Source organism: Idiotropiscis lumnitzeri, chromosome 9 (assembly GCF_059441095.1).
Source record: "Idiotropiscis lumnitzeri isolate Australia: NSW breed Sydney's pygmy pipehorse chromosome 9, RoL_Ilum_1.0, whole genome shotgun sequence".
NCBI classification, from domain to species: Eukaryota; Metazoa; Chordata; class Actinopteri; order Syngnathiformes; family Syngnathidae; genus Idiotropiscis; species Idiotropiscis lumnitzeri.
The window spans coordinates 9311037-9325339 of record NC_142399.1 but is presented as its reverse complement, the minus strand read 5'-3'; the positions used below and the strand labels follow the sequence as shown (position 1 = coordinate 9325339).

General features: G+C 40.2%; 1 protein-coding gene across 5 annotated transcripts in view; it reads right to left on the bottom strand.

The window, feature by feature from the left end:
• The window catches only part of insyn2ab (inhibitory synaptic factor 2Ab), a 46448-nt gene that overhangs the window by 6756 nt on the left and 25389 nt on the right, over nt 1–14303 (bottom strand). For all 5 annotated transcript variants that reach the window (XM_088305573.1, XM_088305576.1, XM_088305575.1 and 2 more), the window contains one exon: nt 8736–8807. In XM_088305573.1, the coding sequence (XP_088161699.1) occupies nt 8736–8807 (72 nt within the window). The remainder of the gene's footprint in view (nt 1–8735; nt 8808–14303) is intronic.

Below are 14303 nucleotides of genomic sequence, written 5' to 3'. Positions count from 1 at the left end.
TCAGTGTCTTCATAAAACCCAATATTTTGTGAGCCTTGAAAAATCAGTCTGAATACTCTAAATCGGCTGCCACTCAATAAATTTTCGATTTTCTTTTTAAATGGCTGGCATTGAAACCGTTAACGCTAGGACTCCAAAACGACAGGTGGACCATCACTCTTGCTTGCTTTTGTTTTTCTTGATGTACAGTGTCTTTTACTATCACCGTGTGAACAGGCAACACATCAACATGGAGCACCACCAAATAGCCTCGGTAATTATTAAGCAATTAATTACTTGGCTGATCACGGCAGTAAGTGGATAACGTGGACAAATGCCCGGGCAGACAAGGCTTTTTAGTGCAGGTGGTTTGGGGGTGCAGGTGTTTGAGCCAACATAGACACTAACTACAGTAAGAGCACCTTCACACAGCAGCTGGAGACACAGGAGCTTTTCCAGGGCACTCAAAAAGGGAGATTAATTATTTGTTTAGCAAGGCGGCCAACTGTTTGTATTGCATTAAACACTTTTCATGATTTTTTTTTTTTAATCAAAAGATGTCCTTTTTCCTGCTTCAGTGACATTCATGGTCAAGTCATATCTCTATCGCTGACTTCCCTTTTGGTCATTTCCCACTTGAAAAGTCCTTCACTTGACAAGATGAGTGGTTCAGGCCTAACAGTGTAGCAGAATGCAGTGGATAAACTCACCAGCGTTGACGCTATTTCCAATCATGACAGTTTGAAACGTCCCAAAAAAAAAAAATAAATAAATAAAGAACTAGAATTCCACACAGGTTACGTAAATACTACACAGAAAGGCTGCCTTTGTCATGTAAATCGCAAGCCGACGGCGTCTATTACATGCTCTGTGCTTCACAAACACACAGGAAAAAGCCAATCTCATTAATGAGAACAAAACAGGATGCACAAATCTTAACAATTGTTCACCAGAACAGCCTCTGCTCTGCCGCCTCAGCGTGGGACACCGGAGCTAATGAGCTGAACACGGCGGCTGCATTTCATTTCACTTGACTGTTTTTCAAACTTATTGTCTGTTCCCATTTGAAAACTCGACATCTTGTACTTTTATGCAAATTCTGTTGTTTTGTTTTGTTTTTTTGCTTGTATTTGTATTTAGTTCAACAGCATGATAACAGATGATACCTGTAATGATGTAATCAAGCATGTGGCGGCGGACCCAGCGGCAGGCCACTCATTAAGTGCGACAACGTTCTTACGATGCTGTTGTAAATGTGCTTTAAGAACAAGTGGGCCGTGCGTAACGTCGTAACGCCTCCTCTTTGCCAATTTTCTGGTGCACTAAATATACAACCTGCACAGAAACCTTCAGTGGTAGGCAAGTACGACAGCGGGGACCAAGTGAATGGAGAAAAAAAAATAATGGATACCCTCATAAAAATTTTTTTTATTTACTTTATTAATTGTTTAAATGCCAGGTATACGACAAAATATAATCTTAAAAGAAATGCTATTTCGCAACCTGTAAAGAATACCAATTACTACTTTCCTATTCACCATTTTTTTAGACTCAGCGATACATAGATGGTAAAGTTTAAAAAAAAATAAATACAGCGCTGGAAAAATTACAGACTATTGTAAAATGAGATCAGTTTCTCATAAGAGTAAAATGATAATATTGATATATTTTTTGTTTTACTTTACAAACCACTGATAACATAACTCCCAATTTCCAAACGTTGTCATTCGGGAAATTTATTTGTAGGAATTGATTTGTTGAAAGTGGCTCAGTGCTTGTTTAGTCCCTTAATTTTTTTAGCCATTAGCGCAATATGCTAACTAGCCAAAGCCAACAGTGCTGATAAAAAGAAGCATAGAAGCTTGTTTTACTGTTTCACTTTCACACAACTAGTTGGGATAGTGGGTGCTCCAAAATGAGCAAAAGTTACACCAAGTAGTCCGGTAATGCAAAACAAAGCTAACCGATGGTGACGACCGTGCCGTTGTTAGCTGCGTTAGCATGTTGGCCAAGTGCCGGGTCGTTAATGTGTCATTTAATCACAGTTTGCAGTGAAACCACCAGGCTTCTCCCCTTGCTTTCTACCACATCTGATGAAAATTCATTGTTTAAATCAAATATTATTTTTTTGGAAACATGTCCATCTACGTAAGCTGCATGTTTAACACCTCACTGTTTTGTAATTTGGAAGACCAGTAAGGCGACGTGGACGTAAAGTTAAAAGTTTCAGTGTTATTGTACGATAAAAACTCACAGAATGATTCTTGTCCAATGAAACTGCTTGGTCGGAACTAAGTGTTGTATAATACGCATTTAGTAAAGTGAATATTACGCACACTGGGTGCTTAAACAACTTCAATTTCCACTGAAATTGCTGCGCAGCAGAAATGAGTTTCTGATCTCCTCCATTGTATTGACAGAGGCAGCAGACAAATAACAGAAGCGTCTCAATATCAGGCGAGGAAAGTGAAAAATGTCCACCAAATGACCTTTTCCTTCATTTCTCTCCCGCTTTGGTGTAAAAATTACAGCACATGGTTATTTCCCTGATTCATCATCCCCATGTTGAGCTTTTCTTTTGTTTTGTCAAATATGCACGCCATTTGCAGTGATTTATGATAGTCAGCGGCGTAAGGGCGTGTGGGGGGGTGCTAGAGGAAGTGATTGGGTGATTGGGAGGGGCGGGGGTGGTTGGGGGGGGGGTGTCAGGCGAGAGCTGAGGTCTGGATAAGACCCAGTGACTCAGATTGAGCACCTTAGCTCGGCAGCTGCCGGATTCTTGATTTTATCCGACACACTCGAGAAGTTGTAGTGAGCTGAAATTAAAAGGATACATCTCAGGGGATTCTAATCTGTGGTACGGCTACAACATGCGGCTCCTGCCTGTCCGACTTTGAGCAATAATTGATTTTTTTTTTCCTGCCCCCTGGCTGCCGCCTGCTGTTTTAAATGTACGTCAGTCACACTGCGTTCACCAAGTGCCGCCCGGTCAGCGGCTTATCTCGCGAGTCTGTTTCTCCAATGTCCGTATCGGAGTTGGAACAGAAGACTCTGCATTTACAGTATTTACGCGACTTTGGCTTTAAACCAGCGAAGGAGGACGTTGCTTTGTCAGAGCAACATGGCACCTAATCCAATCATTTTCAACTGCTTATCCTGTTAAGGGTCAGAACCAAACTGGAGTCGATCACAGTTACCTGGAAGTGTGGACCGCTTTGTGGATCAAACTTAGATCTTACTTGTACATCAGAAGACTGAAATGATTTGGAAACTTTGGAAAAAGTCATTTCAATCAGAGCCGAATCTCAGACCGAGATTTTTATTTTTATTTGACTGATTTTTGCAAGGTAAAGTCAATTCTTTTGCCGCCCAAGACATTGGTTTTTGCAAAAACATACAAAAATGGAGAAGCAGAAGCTTTCGGCTACAACGAACAATAAGCAGTTGTTCGGGCAACAGCTCTAAAATTTTCTGGACGGTCCACATTCTTTGGAACAGTAGCGTTTCCGTCATCTATGTCGTTCCTATTAGAGCTAATCTATTGCGGGTTGGCCGTGTCACGTTACCGCAAAGACTGAAATACCCGTAATGCCAAGGCTAGAAACACATCTGAGATGACCACCTGTACACTAAATGATCGAGATGACGAACGTGCACGGTCACTCCAGTTAAACTCTAAAACGTTCTTAACACTTTCAGTTTTTATTCTTTTAAAGCCGTGAGGTGTTTGCACAGCATTAACTTGTTTCTACCAGGAGTTGTTTGTACCCTGGATTGTGCACCAGACTGAGAAAATAGACAATTGTTCACCTTCACGCCTATGAACAGGACTGGATCAGCGTGTATCACAACACTATCAGTGTCATCCTGTCATCTGACAATTTCATACGTAGCCAGACCAGCGTTTGCAGCCTGGTGTGATGTATAAAATTGCTTTCAACATAACAAGGTGGGAGAAGTAAGTGTCGGGTTGTCAAACGTCACACCTCTGTTCTGCCTTTCTGACATTCTCTCGCACGCGAGCTGCTTCCACGCTGCATTCCTGGTGAAATCAGAGGTGCAACAATAGAGTAGGGATTTATTCTTCTGTTCCATTTCAAACAGAGCGCACCAAAGCAGGACATTGCTAAGTCCTAAGGATGTATCCACACGGGCGTCACGACCCAGTGCAATGAGATAATTATTTTTATGTAATGTCAGTGAGAACGTGGTAGATGCTTTCAACATGCACTGGCAGTGCATATGAATTTACCACAGAAGGTGACATGCTTCTCAATTTTTTGTGGGGGTCCAGGGCCCACTGTGAAGGGGTACATTTTTTCCAAGAACCCACTCAAAATGTCATTGGAAATGTTTCAAGTGTTAAACGTTGATGCGGGGAGATAACGTCAACGCCTTGACTAATTGGCTCAACTCTTGATACGAATACACGTTCAATATCGTGGGTCCCATTTTGAGACTTCCTTACACACAGTCAGCGAGCCAGTAAAAAGTCTTGGTCGTGGCAGAGCTGAGCAGTCCGTCCGGGGTGGCGGAACGGTCCGGCTCTCCAGACGCCAATTTTTGGGGCCGAGGGCGGGGGGACAAATTAAGCAAGCCCAGACATGGATTTTAGTCCGGCCATCGTGCCACCATAATAAGCCCCTAATGATTGTTATAGGGATTGTGCTATTCCCCCCCCCTTCTTTTCATGGTATGCCCCAGTAGCAGGTGAGAGGCGCGGGTTACGTGTTGTCAGAATAAGTAAATACAGCCACGCTTGAACGCACACTGCTGTCTCACGTCTCTTTAAATAAACCTCTGCCGTTAGCATCTCGAGGGCAGACAATTTTTTATGAATAAGGCCGGACGGTTGAGGTAACTAGGTCGTGGCCAGAAGTTGGGGGACTGACCTGCAAAAAAAGGGTCCAGTGCCCAGCTCTGGGTCGTCGTTAATGTGTAAGTGGCTAACGTAGCAGCTCAACCTCTACTATGGCTCCGATTCTACCTAAAGCGGAAAACTGCGTAGTCGTTCCCCGCCATTCCGCTTTGGTGCTTATTATATTATTATATTCTTAAAGGGTGTAAAAAGGAGCTACTTCCACAAAGCTTTTAGAATAGCGGGCATCCAGGATATTCGTTGAATCAAGAGAAAAGATGAAAAGCGAGCCTTTGCTTCAAATGGGTCCCATCAGCATCAGTCAGCCTTGAAAGGTTTGTGCTGAAGAGCACTAAACTGTTTGGAGATTTCAAAGTGTCTCATCATGTTTTGGCAGAGATGGAGAGTGTGGCGGCAGATGGCCTGACTTGCCAGCTCTGTTCAATGACTCTTAAAAAAAAAACAGTTGGACCAGCTGAAATAGGCAACTATTTAATGATACACGCCACGTATGAAATGATGATCTCCCACTTGATTAGCATTTGGCTAATGCAGCACAACTTCATTGTGTTTTTATCGCCACGAGACATCTTGTGGTTTAGTGGCAGTCGGCGCCATTTGTTCACTTGGTCAATTAAGTCGCTTCGGAGTTTGCATTCTCAGATTCTCCTCATTAGAAATCTTACCCAGTGCTCCAGTAACACGCTCACAGTAAAAACACGCAACAGCGGCGCAGTCGAATGCGGATGCGAAAACACCCAGAAGGCTCGTATGCGCTTTTATTGATGTTTTACAAAGAGTCGTGCGGAGCCAAATAAATTAGGACTTACACAAGCCATCGTTGCACTTTCAGTTAAAAGTTGACCAGGAAAGACAAAGCTGCTTGCAAACATTAGCTTTGTACATTTTTGGTAGTAGTGTCAGTGCCTGTATTGTGTAGAAGGTTTTTTTTCCTGAAGCATAACAAAAAGTGGCACAGCTAGAAAAATGTTTTTTTTTTCACGTAATTACAACCTAATCATTTTTACGTGATCTCAAATGGACTACGGGATGTGTTTTAAAATTCCTAATTTCAAAATATGACTTTCCCTTCATTTAAAATACATTTTAGACGTGTTTTAATTCACTACTGTAATATTGATGTTTTTACAGTTATATATTGTCTTATTTGGTCTCAAATGGGTTAGGTTGATATGAGTTTGTGGCTGTAACGAAAAAAAAATCTTATATTTTTATATATTATAATATAATATTTTTGTGAGCCATGTAAGATTTAACATTGCAACAACTACAAAAGATTAAATGTTAAATATAACTGAACTCCATTTAACAAATGGACTGTGTGGGATGAAAAAAGTTGCATGCACATTTTGAACATTTAAGTCAGTGACTCTTAATAATAACAATAATAATAATAATAATAATAATAACAATAATAATAATAATAATAATAATAATAATAATAAAGCACTTTTTATTGCCCTCTGATATCTTTTTTTAAGAAATTAGACATCATTACATGTAGTCCAAAACTAATGATGTTATTGATTTGTCACGCTTGTCAGTGATGATTTAGCAGTTCTATTCTGTATATTTAAAAAGGCTTTTCTTCCCTTACCTGAATGCATCATACTGATGGTTTTTTTTTTTTGATAACCTTCTCAATTTATCAGAGCACTTCTCATTACATTTGCAAAATATCCAACAACAACCCCCAACAATAAATGTATCAATGCCTCTCTATCCGAGTTAATTAAATCCACTATTCTACAGTATGTCAGAGGCTTTCCTGCGGAATAAACCAGATGATTTTGTCATCCTCCTGAATGTGATATGGAATACTAAATATTCATTTCTGTAGTTGAGCTGTGATCTTTTTTTCTCTTTTGTGTTCCAAATAAACCCCAATCTAGGTCAGCGAGAAATGCTGCATTTGTCGAGGGGTGGAGAGCGGGGAGAGAGAAAGCTACTTGAAAAAAAAAAAGGATCTGTACTAATTCCTGCAACCTTTTCCTCGATTAAAATGTATTTTCACACGTATGGTATGTGTACAATCAGGCATCACAATGCCCAAGTTTTATTTTTAAGATTTACACAAAAAAAAAAATCCAGACATTCTTCAAAGAACTCTGATGTACAAGCAGCAGTGCATTTCCCCAGTTGGTGATGATATATTTACACAAAGTATGAATGCTGACTGGAATTGGCTATACTGTAAAATAATATATTGATTTGTTTAAACATTTAGATTTCAGTGTTTTGGTACTTACAAAATTGCCATTAGCGTTACCTAATGTTTATAATTGCCCATTTTGAAGTTTGTTTGTTTTTAAAGCGTGAACCTCCGTTTATTGCGGGGATATATTCCATTTACAATATACTTTGAAACACGTTCTACACAGATTGTGAAAAAAATGCTAATGCATAAAAGGTATAGAAAATACTGTACATAATTGGGTTGTGTGTTTACATGCATGTGCCTGGGGAATGAGTGTCTGGGTTTGAGCTGTGGCTGACAACGGCATCTGACTGTCTTTATGGGTTTTACTGTTCTCGCTGCTTTTGAGCAGCTGAGAAGTACATTGCTGAATGTGGCTCTCCTTTCCCACATTGAAAGGGCATCATGGTAAGTAAATGTACAAGCAATCCATAAAGAATGATCACTTTAAAAAATGGTGGAATGGCAGGGGAAAAAAACCATTTATTTACTATTGAATGGAAATGACGTGGAGTCCCTCAAGAGTCAGTCCTTTGACCCCTTTTGTTCTACATTGTCAATGTCCCAAAATAGTGCAATGAAGGTTCAATTTAATAACTGGATGAAAAAAATTCCTTCAACTAAACCAAAACAAAACTGAGGTAATGTTTTTTGGCAACAGAGAAAAGAGGATTTTTGTGAGTAAACACTCGGAGTCACAAAAGTCCGAAACATTGGCGCGCTGACTAATTGGCAGTCATATTAAATAAATCACTTATACAGCTCTTTACCAGATGAAAAACATATCCAGAGCGAATGGGTGCATGCTCCAAGCACATCAAGGGGAAGCTTTTGTCTGCAGAAGACGTGATTATTGAAATGGTCTTCAGACTGGACTTCCTCAAAAGGCTTTACACTGGCTCCCTGTCAGCTCAAGAAAATATTTTTAAAAATTCTGTGACTGGACTTTAAATCAGTGAATGTTATAGGTCCTGACTCCATTAAATAAATGCTATTTGAATATAAACTTGGAAATGTTTTTAAATGTACTTTCATTTATGTGAAGCACGTTGTGTATGAAATTTGCTATAAAAATGAAGCTGCCTTCCCTTACTACAAATAATGTACCTTTGTGCTTCTATTTATGCCAATGACATATAGTGACTGCCAAAACAATTAAATGCAGTTCCACTTGATGGCAGACCATATATAAAGTTTGGGAAACACAAAAAGTGATGAAATGGGGACGATCAGTTAGTCGATGAGTCAATCACGCCCAATTCTGTCTGTTGCGTGGAACTGATTTTGATGATTGCCTTGCATCTTGCAACACGGATTGCACTACTCGGCAGCAAGCAGCAGAGGAGCTGATAATTCCACCTCGGCTTGTTTGCCTACATGACATCAGGTGTACGTTACAGCATTAGTATGCGCAATACAACTCTGGAATGGAAACCGGAGTTCTCTTATTATTACCATTTCCATCTCCTCGCGACATTTCAGCATGATTACATTGTTGTCGATAACTGAAGATTTCAGTTGGAATCCCCAGTATATCGCTTCTGTTGCATTTAAATATTGATTCTCCTCTGTAGCAACATTTGCTGCGAGCATCCCTCGCACACTGAACTGAATCACCGGCGTGCAAAAACAGAACTAAATGCAGAATTAATGACACGCGCCTGCAGTGTAGCTACCCACCTGTAAATGATGCATGCGCTGTTGCGACAAGTGTCACAGTTTGCCGTGTCTTGTCCTGTTCGGTAGGTGAGCCTGCAGAGGAAGAAGAAAAAAAAAATAGATAAAGAGCGTTAATCGCTGCAGGCTATCGGCCACCAGCCAAATTTGTTCAGGTTGTTTCGATGCTCCGAGATGTTTACTCCTATCAGAGGGGGTTCTGATCTCGCAGTCTGCTCAAATTTCCTTAATCAAGTGTGTAGACTTGCTGATTTTACATAATCAAATTACCTGTCATGCTCCGTAACATTGTTTGATAACGATTGGCCTTTACATCCCCGGCGACAGATGGTGAGTTACTCAGTGCAGCATAAATCACATGGAATGGAGACTGTGTATCATTCGTTTTTCCATTTTTGATTGGCAGTCCAAAAAAAAAAAAAAAAAAAAAAAGGGGCAGTGGCTGATCATTTTTCATCCTCACACAGTGACCCTCAAAAGGTATTACACATACATGGGCTCACTTCAAGGTTATTATAGTTAACAAAAATAACTGAAACCAAAATTGAAAAAATAAATTCGTTAAAGAAACAAATAGAAATAAAAATTCTGACATTTATAAAGCTAAAACTAGAAGTAATTTATACTGAGAGCTTTCAGGCTTCATTTGATTTCGGTATTTCTGTATGTCCACATAGAAGAACGAAGGTCAAACAATCGTTTGAGAATTGCAGTTTACTGTACTTTATCGCACATTACTTAGTGTCCCCCCCACCCGGTTTTTCTTGGGAATCGTCAAATACTCTGCACATTAACAAATCCAAAACTAATACTAAAACTAATAAAAACCAAACTAAAACGAATCATTAAAGAAAACTAATAAAAATTAACTCAAAAATATGCTCGAAAAACTCATGAAAAAATAACTGAATTAAAAAAATCAAAACAAACAACAGTAAAAAAATTACAGTGAAAAATCCTCTCGTGGTACGCAAAAGAATCCCTGAATGTGAATGAACAGTAGATTGTTTGTGTTTTTTTTAAACAAAAATGTAAAAGGCAAAAAGGCAAAAAAAAATCTTATCTTAAAAAAAAAAAAAAAAAAGATTGATCATGGTACGAACTAACGTAGTTTTACTAATCATTGTTCCCAAACTTCGAGTTCACGTAAAATGGACCATATGAATATAAAAATTCTACTAAGAGTGCTGATTGAAAATAGAAAGTCCAAATTATAATACAAAGAGAGGGCGTGCACCATTTTTTCAGATTTACCTCAGACGCGAGCTTGTTACCCAAATAAAACCGAACTAATCAAAGAAAGCTGTGTCCCGAAGTTTCTCCATGATTCTCCATCCTAATCCAGACAACATCGGGAAATACCGGGATGATTCCGCCTCAAACAATTCACTTCAATACACAAATTCAGCTCATTACTGTGCACCAGTTTTTAGCCATTATTCAACTCAATTTGCCGCAGATACAAAGACAATCAGCGTGATAAATTCTCACTCCTCTGTAGGCTAACATCACCCCGAGGGTCCACTTAAAGTCGTGTGTGAGCGCTGCAAGAACAGGGAACATTACAATCCTCCTGACAGTTGTATTTCGCTGCATTAAGCCACCTAAAACATGAGTGTATTCTTTCTGAACTTGTCTTTTTATTTTTCCTCTCAACGTCCGGGAATCGCAGGGGAGGGGTCGTGTCTCATGCACGCGTGTAATTGCCTGCTGTCACGGTAGCCCCTCGGCCCTGACAGATGATATGTGGCGGGGCCGGACCTCGACGAGAGGTGACCTCAACGCAGGAGCGCGAGCCGGGCCGAGTCCAGCTGCTGATAGGCGCTCAAGGTCAGAGGGTTCATCCATCTTGGCGTAAGTAGCTCACCGGGGCAGCACTTGAAGTACACTTTGTTATCTACTGTGTCGTAATTGAAGGAGATTTGATCACATGATCAAAGCTCGTGAACTTAAATTTATAATTACAGAGAGCAAACATCACATTTGTACCGCGGCGTGGAATAGACTGGCGTGGTGCGAGGCTGCTATTAAATCAGAGAGAGAGAGAGAGAGAGAGAGAGAGAGAGAGAGAGAGAGAGAGAGAGAGAGAGAGAGAGAGAGAGAGAGAGAAATAGAGAGAAATAGAAGCTTCTCCTCTGAAAGTCATTCTCTAAGCTGACTGCTGGCGTAATTCCAATGTTGTGTTGTTTGCTCACGTCAGCTGTCCTGGGAGATGTCCTGCCCTCTCGTCTGTTTCGCTGCCCGCGCACCCTGCTGCACACTACAATAAGCATTCCACTGCTAACCTGTGTATGCCTGCGGAGGTAATGTGCCGAAAGCATCACAGTGGTTGTGAACACACATTTTGGATTTAATTATGATGATATATTGGTGTGCGGTCAGGGCCTCCAAGGCCTTCCCTGCTGGCGCAAACACGATCACGTGCACGGAGGTACATTTAAAACGTAACATGATTCAACCTGAAAATGGAGCTAAATTATTTATTGTGGTAATCTGGATTGTTTTATATCACTCTATTCCAATAGTGAATTGGGACAGATGAATTTGCTCAAGAAAAATCGACGAAGAAACTCTGACCTTTCCATATATGATCTGGAATGGACACGTTAAAGACACAGAAGGGAAAATTGTTTTGTTCTGCTCCTTGACATGTTAATTAGTTTTTTGTGGTTGTAAAAGTTCAGAAAAGAGATACGATATTAAAAAAACAAAACAAAAAGACAAAAAAAAAAACACTGGTGGTATGGTAAGTAAATGGTAATAATTTACTTGCAATGATCTTTTGTAGCATGTGTCCTGTCTGCGCAAGCTCCTGTCTTTCTTTGCTTTTTTTTTTTGCTTTTTTTAATCCAATCAGATTTCAGCTTCAATGTGTTGCCATGCGAATATTAGTTACCCAACACCTTCAGAATCCCAAGTTTGGGCGTTGTTTTCTAACCAATCAGACTTTATATTCATCACTCTTCGGCCTCACAAATACTCAGTGATGTTGGCATTTTGCAGTCCCCTGATTGGTTGAGCTTAAATGTGCAATTTCTTTTGGATAAAAGTAGCCACATCGTGGCATTTTGGTGCTTAAGTAAGAGGAGGCACTTCATTTAGATTTAAGTAGTGCTTTGACGCTATCTTGGGGCAAAGAGTTCTGGGGGTAATGGTGGTTCATTTTGGCAAAAGCGCTTTGATGTCATTTTGTGGGATGTGTATGTAGTAAGACTTTTGAGGGGGAAGTCTTCACCTACTTGCAGAAGGGTTATGTCCCTATAAAAGAATAACACAGTCAGCATCCATCCATTTTCTACAGCGCTTCTTCTAATTGGGGTCATGGGTGAGCTTTCGGCCAGAGGTGGGGTACACGGTGGACCAGGGGTCACCGGTGTTAGCGGTTAGCCCTCCGGGACCCCGTGAGTTACTTGCGGGCCTGCCTGCCCTAAGAATAGCTCACCGGTGACGCAATCATTTGAAAAGAGAAAGTGCAATTAATATTTAATTGTTCCCCACCATGTTTAATCATTGATAATATATTGAGTGAAATGATCAGTGTATTAACATACGTGAATGTAATTAATTTGTAACATATGATTAAAAATGATTTGAGCAAATTTGATATGCCAGAAGTAAATATTTTAAAAATCCCTATATGAAAAAAAAACATCCAAATCAATGAAACAATTGTTTGTACGATTTCCTAATATTAGGAAGATTTTTTTTTTAAGTTATTTTAAAAAGCTGCTTTTTTTAAAATAAGTAAATACATAAATAAATAGCATTTAATGCATTCCTACATAACAAACAACTTCCCTAAAATGCTTTGAAGTCCTGCCAAAATATGCTTCCAGTTTCCCGGCCGCCAATGATTAATGCAGCGAAACTTTTCTTCGCCATAAATTCCGACTCCATTCTAAGATCGCTTGAAGATTCATCAAACTTGCTTTCATAACGTAACATTTGGGAAAGAGAATCATTAGTTCAACTTCCTTCTGGCAGGATGGCGCTTACAAGTTTGACCTCTAATAAGCCGCGTGCAGTATAATAAGATAAAACTGCATTTTCAGATTCACTTGTCACGGTTTTTGTGGTAAAGCTGGTGAGCTAAAGGTTACATCCCTACGTGTTGCTTCACCTGCATCCTAGCGGGACTGAATATACACCAGTCTAACCTTTCACAGGATGTCTAGAGTAAAAGGACAGCCTTAAAAAAAAATCATCACACAATAATTTTTTTTTTTTTCAAGGTAAAGTTGGAAAGGCGTGTGGAAAGTAAAACTGCGTCCTGCGACTTCACCTCTTCTCTAATAACCCAGATGGACGAGTGCAGCGGAGCAAGCTCAAGTGCGTGGAGATGAAAGACACACGCGGCGTTATGAGGCTGCACTAATTGGGCCTTTAAAAGCAAAAGAACAGCGAGAGGCGCGAGAGCAGACCCGCTTGGACGCTGAATAGGAATTAAGCTTAAATACAATTAAATTCTTATAGCTATACGTTTTCGAGATGGACCGAAATGATTCGTGCATTTGCCTAGGCGGAAACAGCCCGAGGACTTAACGAGGTTCGTTAATGCTTTCTGACACTTAAAAAAGGTCCATCTCTTAATGACGCATGATGATATTGTTACAGACAAAAATCACACACGTATACCTGGTGGTTAAATAAGACGATCACGGGGAGTATCGCTTATACACCCCATATGAGCCAGAAGGTTTTTCGTGATGTTTTTACTCAACGAGAGACACTGGCTGCTTGTGTTACGTACTTCATTCTGCTTTTACTTGGCGATCTGAATGGGGTCTAATGGATGTTAGGCCTCATCCTGTTATCCTGCAACATGCCTTTCCGCAGACTTGAGTGTGATAAAAGTCATCTGGTATGTCAGTTCAGTCCGTATATATCACACCGCTAACACAATGTTGAAAAAAAAATTCATTGTCATTCCTTTCAACCCAAGTTCATTATCAAGCAGAATCCTGAAGGAAATGGAACAAGGCAAGACTCAGTCGGATTCCATAATCAGTACCAAACACACTGAGGGATGGTGCAGTGGATCAAAAGCCCGTTCATGCAATTTGTTGGCCTTTCTTTTCCTGGTGTTTTGTAGGAATGGCACGGACACAAATTGGACGGACAAAGGCGGTCAAGGTAGGATCAGAGCCGTGGCGGAGCTGTGTCGATGTGGTGTTGCATGATCGATAAACCTGGCCCTGGCAAATTTGTGATTTGCTAATGGGAAATTCACACATTCTCAGATTATATTTTTACTTAAACCTTTCCGCTGCTATTTGTTTATTCGTTTTTTTGCTCAAGATGGAGCCTTGTCTAACATAAAATCATTGCTTTGTCACCATTGTGTGGTGCCAAGCAACGATGTTACAGTGAGAGGAGGAGTTTCATTGTAATCAGGACACAGCCCTATCTAATAGAAAACACCATCATTTCCAGATATAAACCACTATTTTTTTCCCCAACTCTTTGAACCCTGCCGCTTTTCTATGACGCGATTCATTTCTGAAATTTTTTCTCTCGTCACATCTGACCAATGACATTACCGAACATGTTACAGTGGAGGCTACCATCATA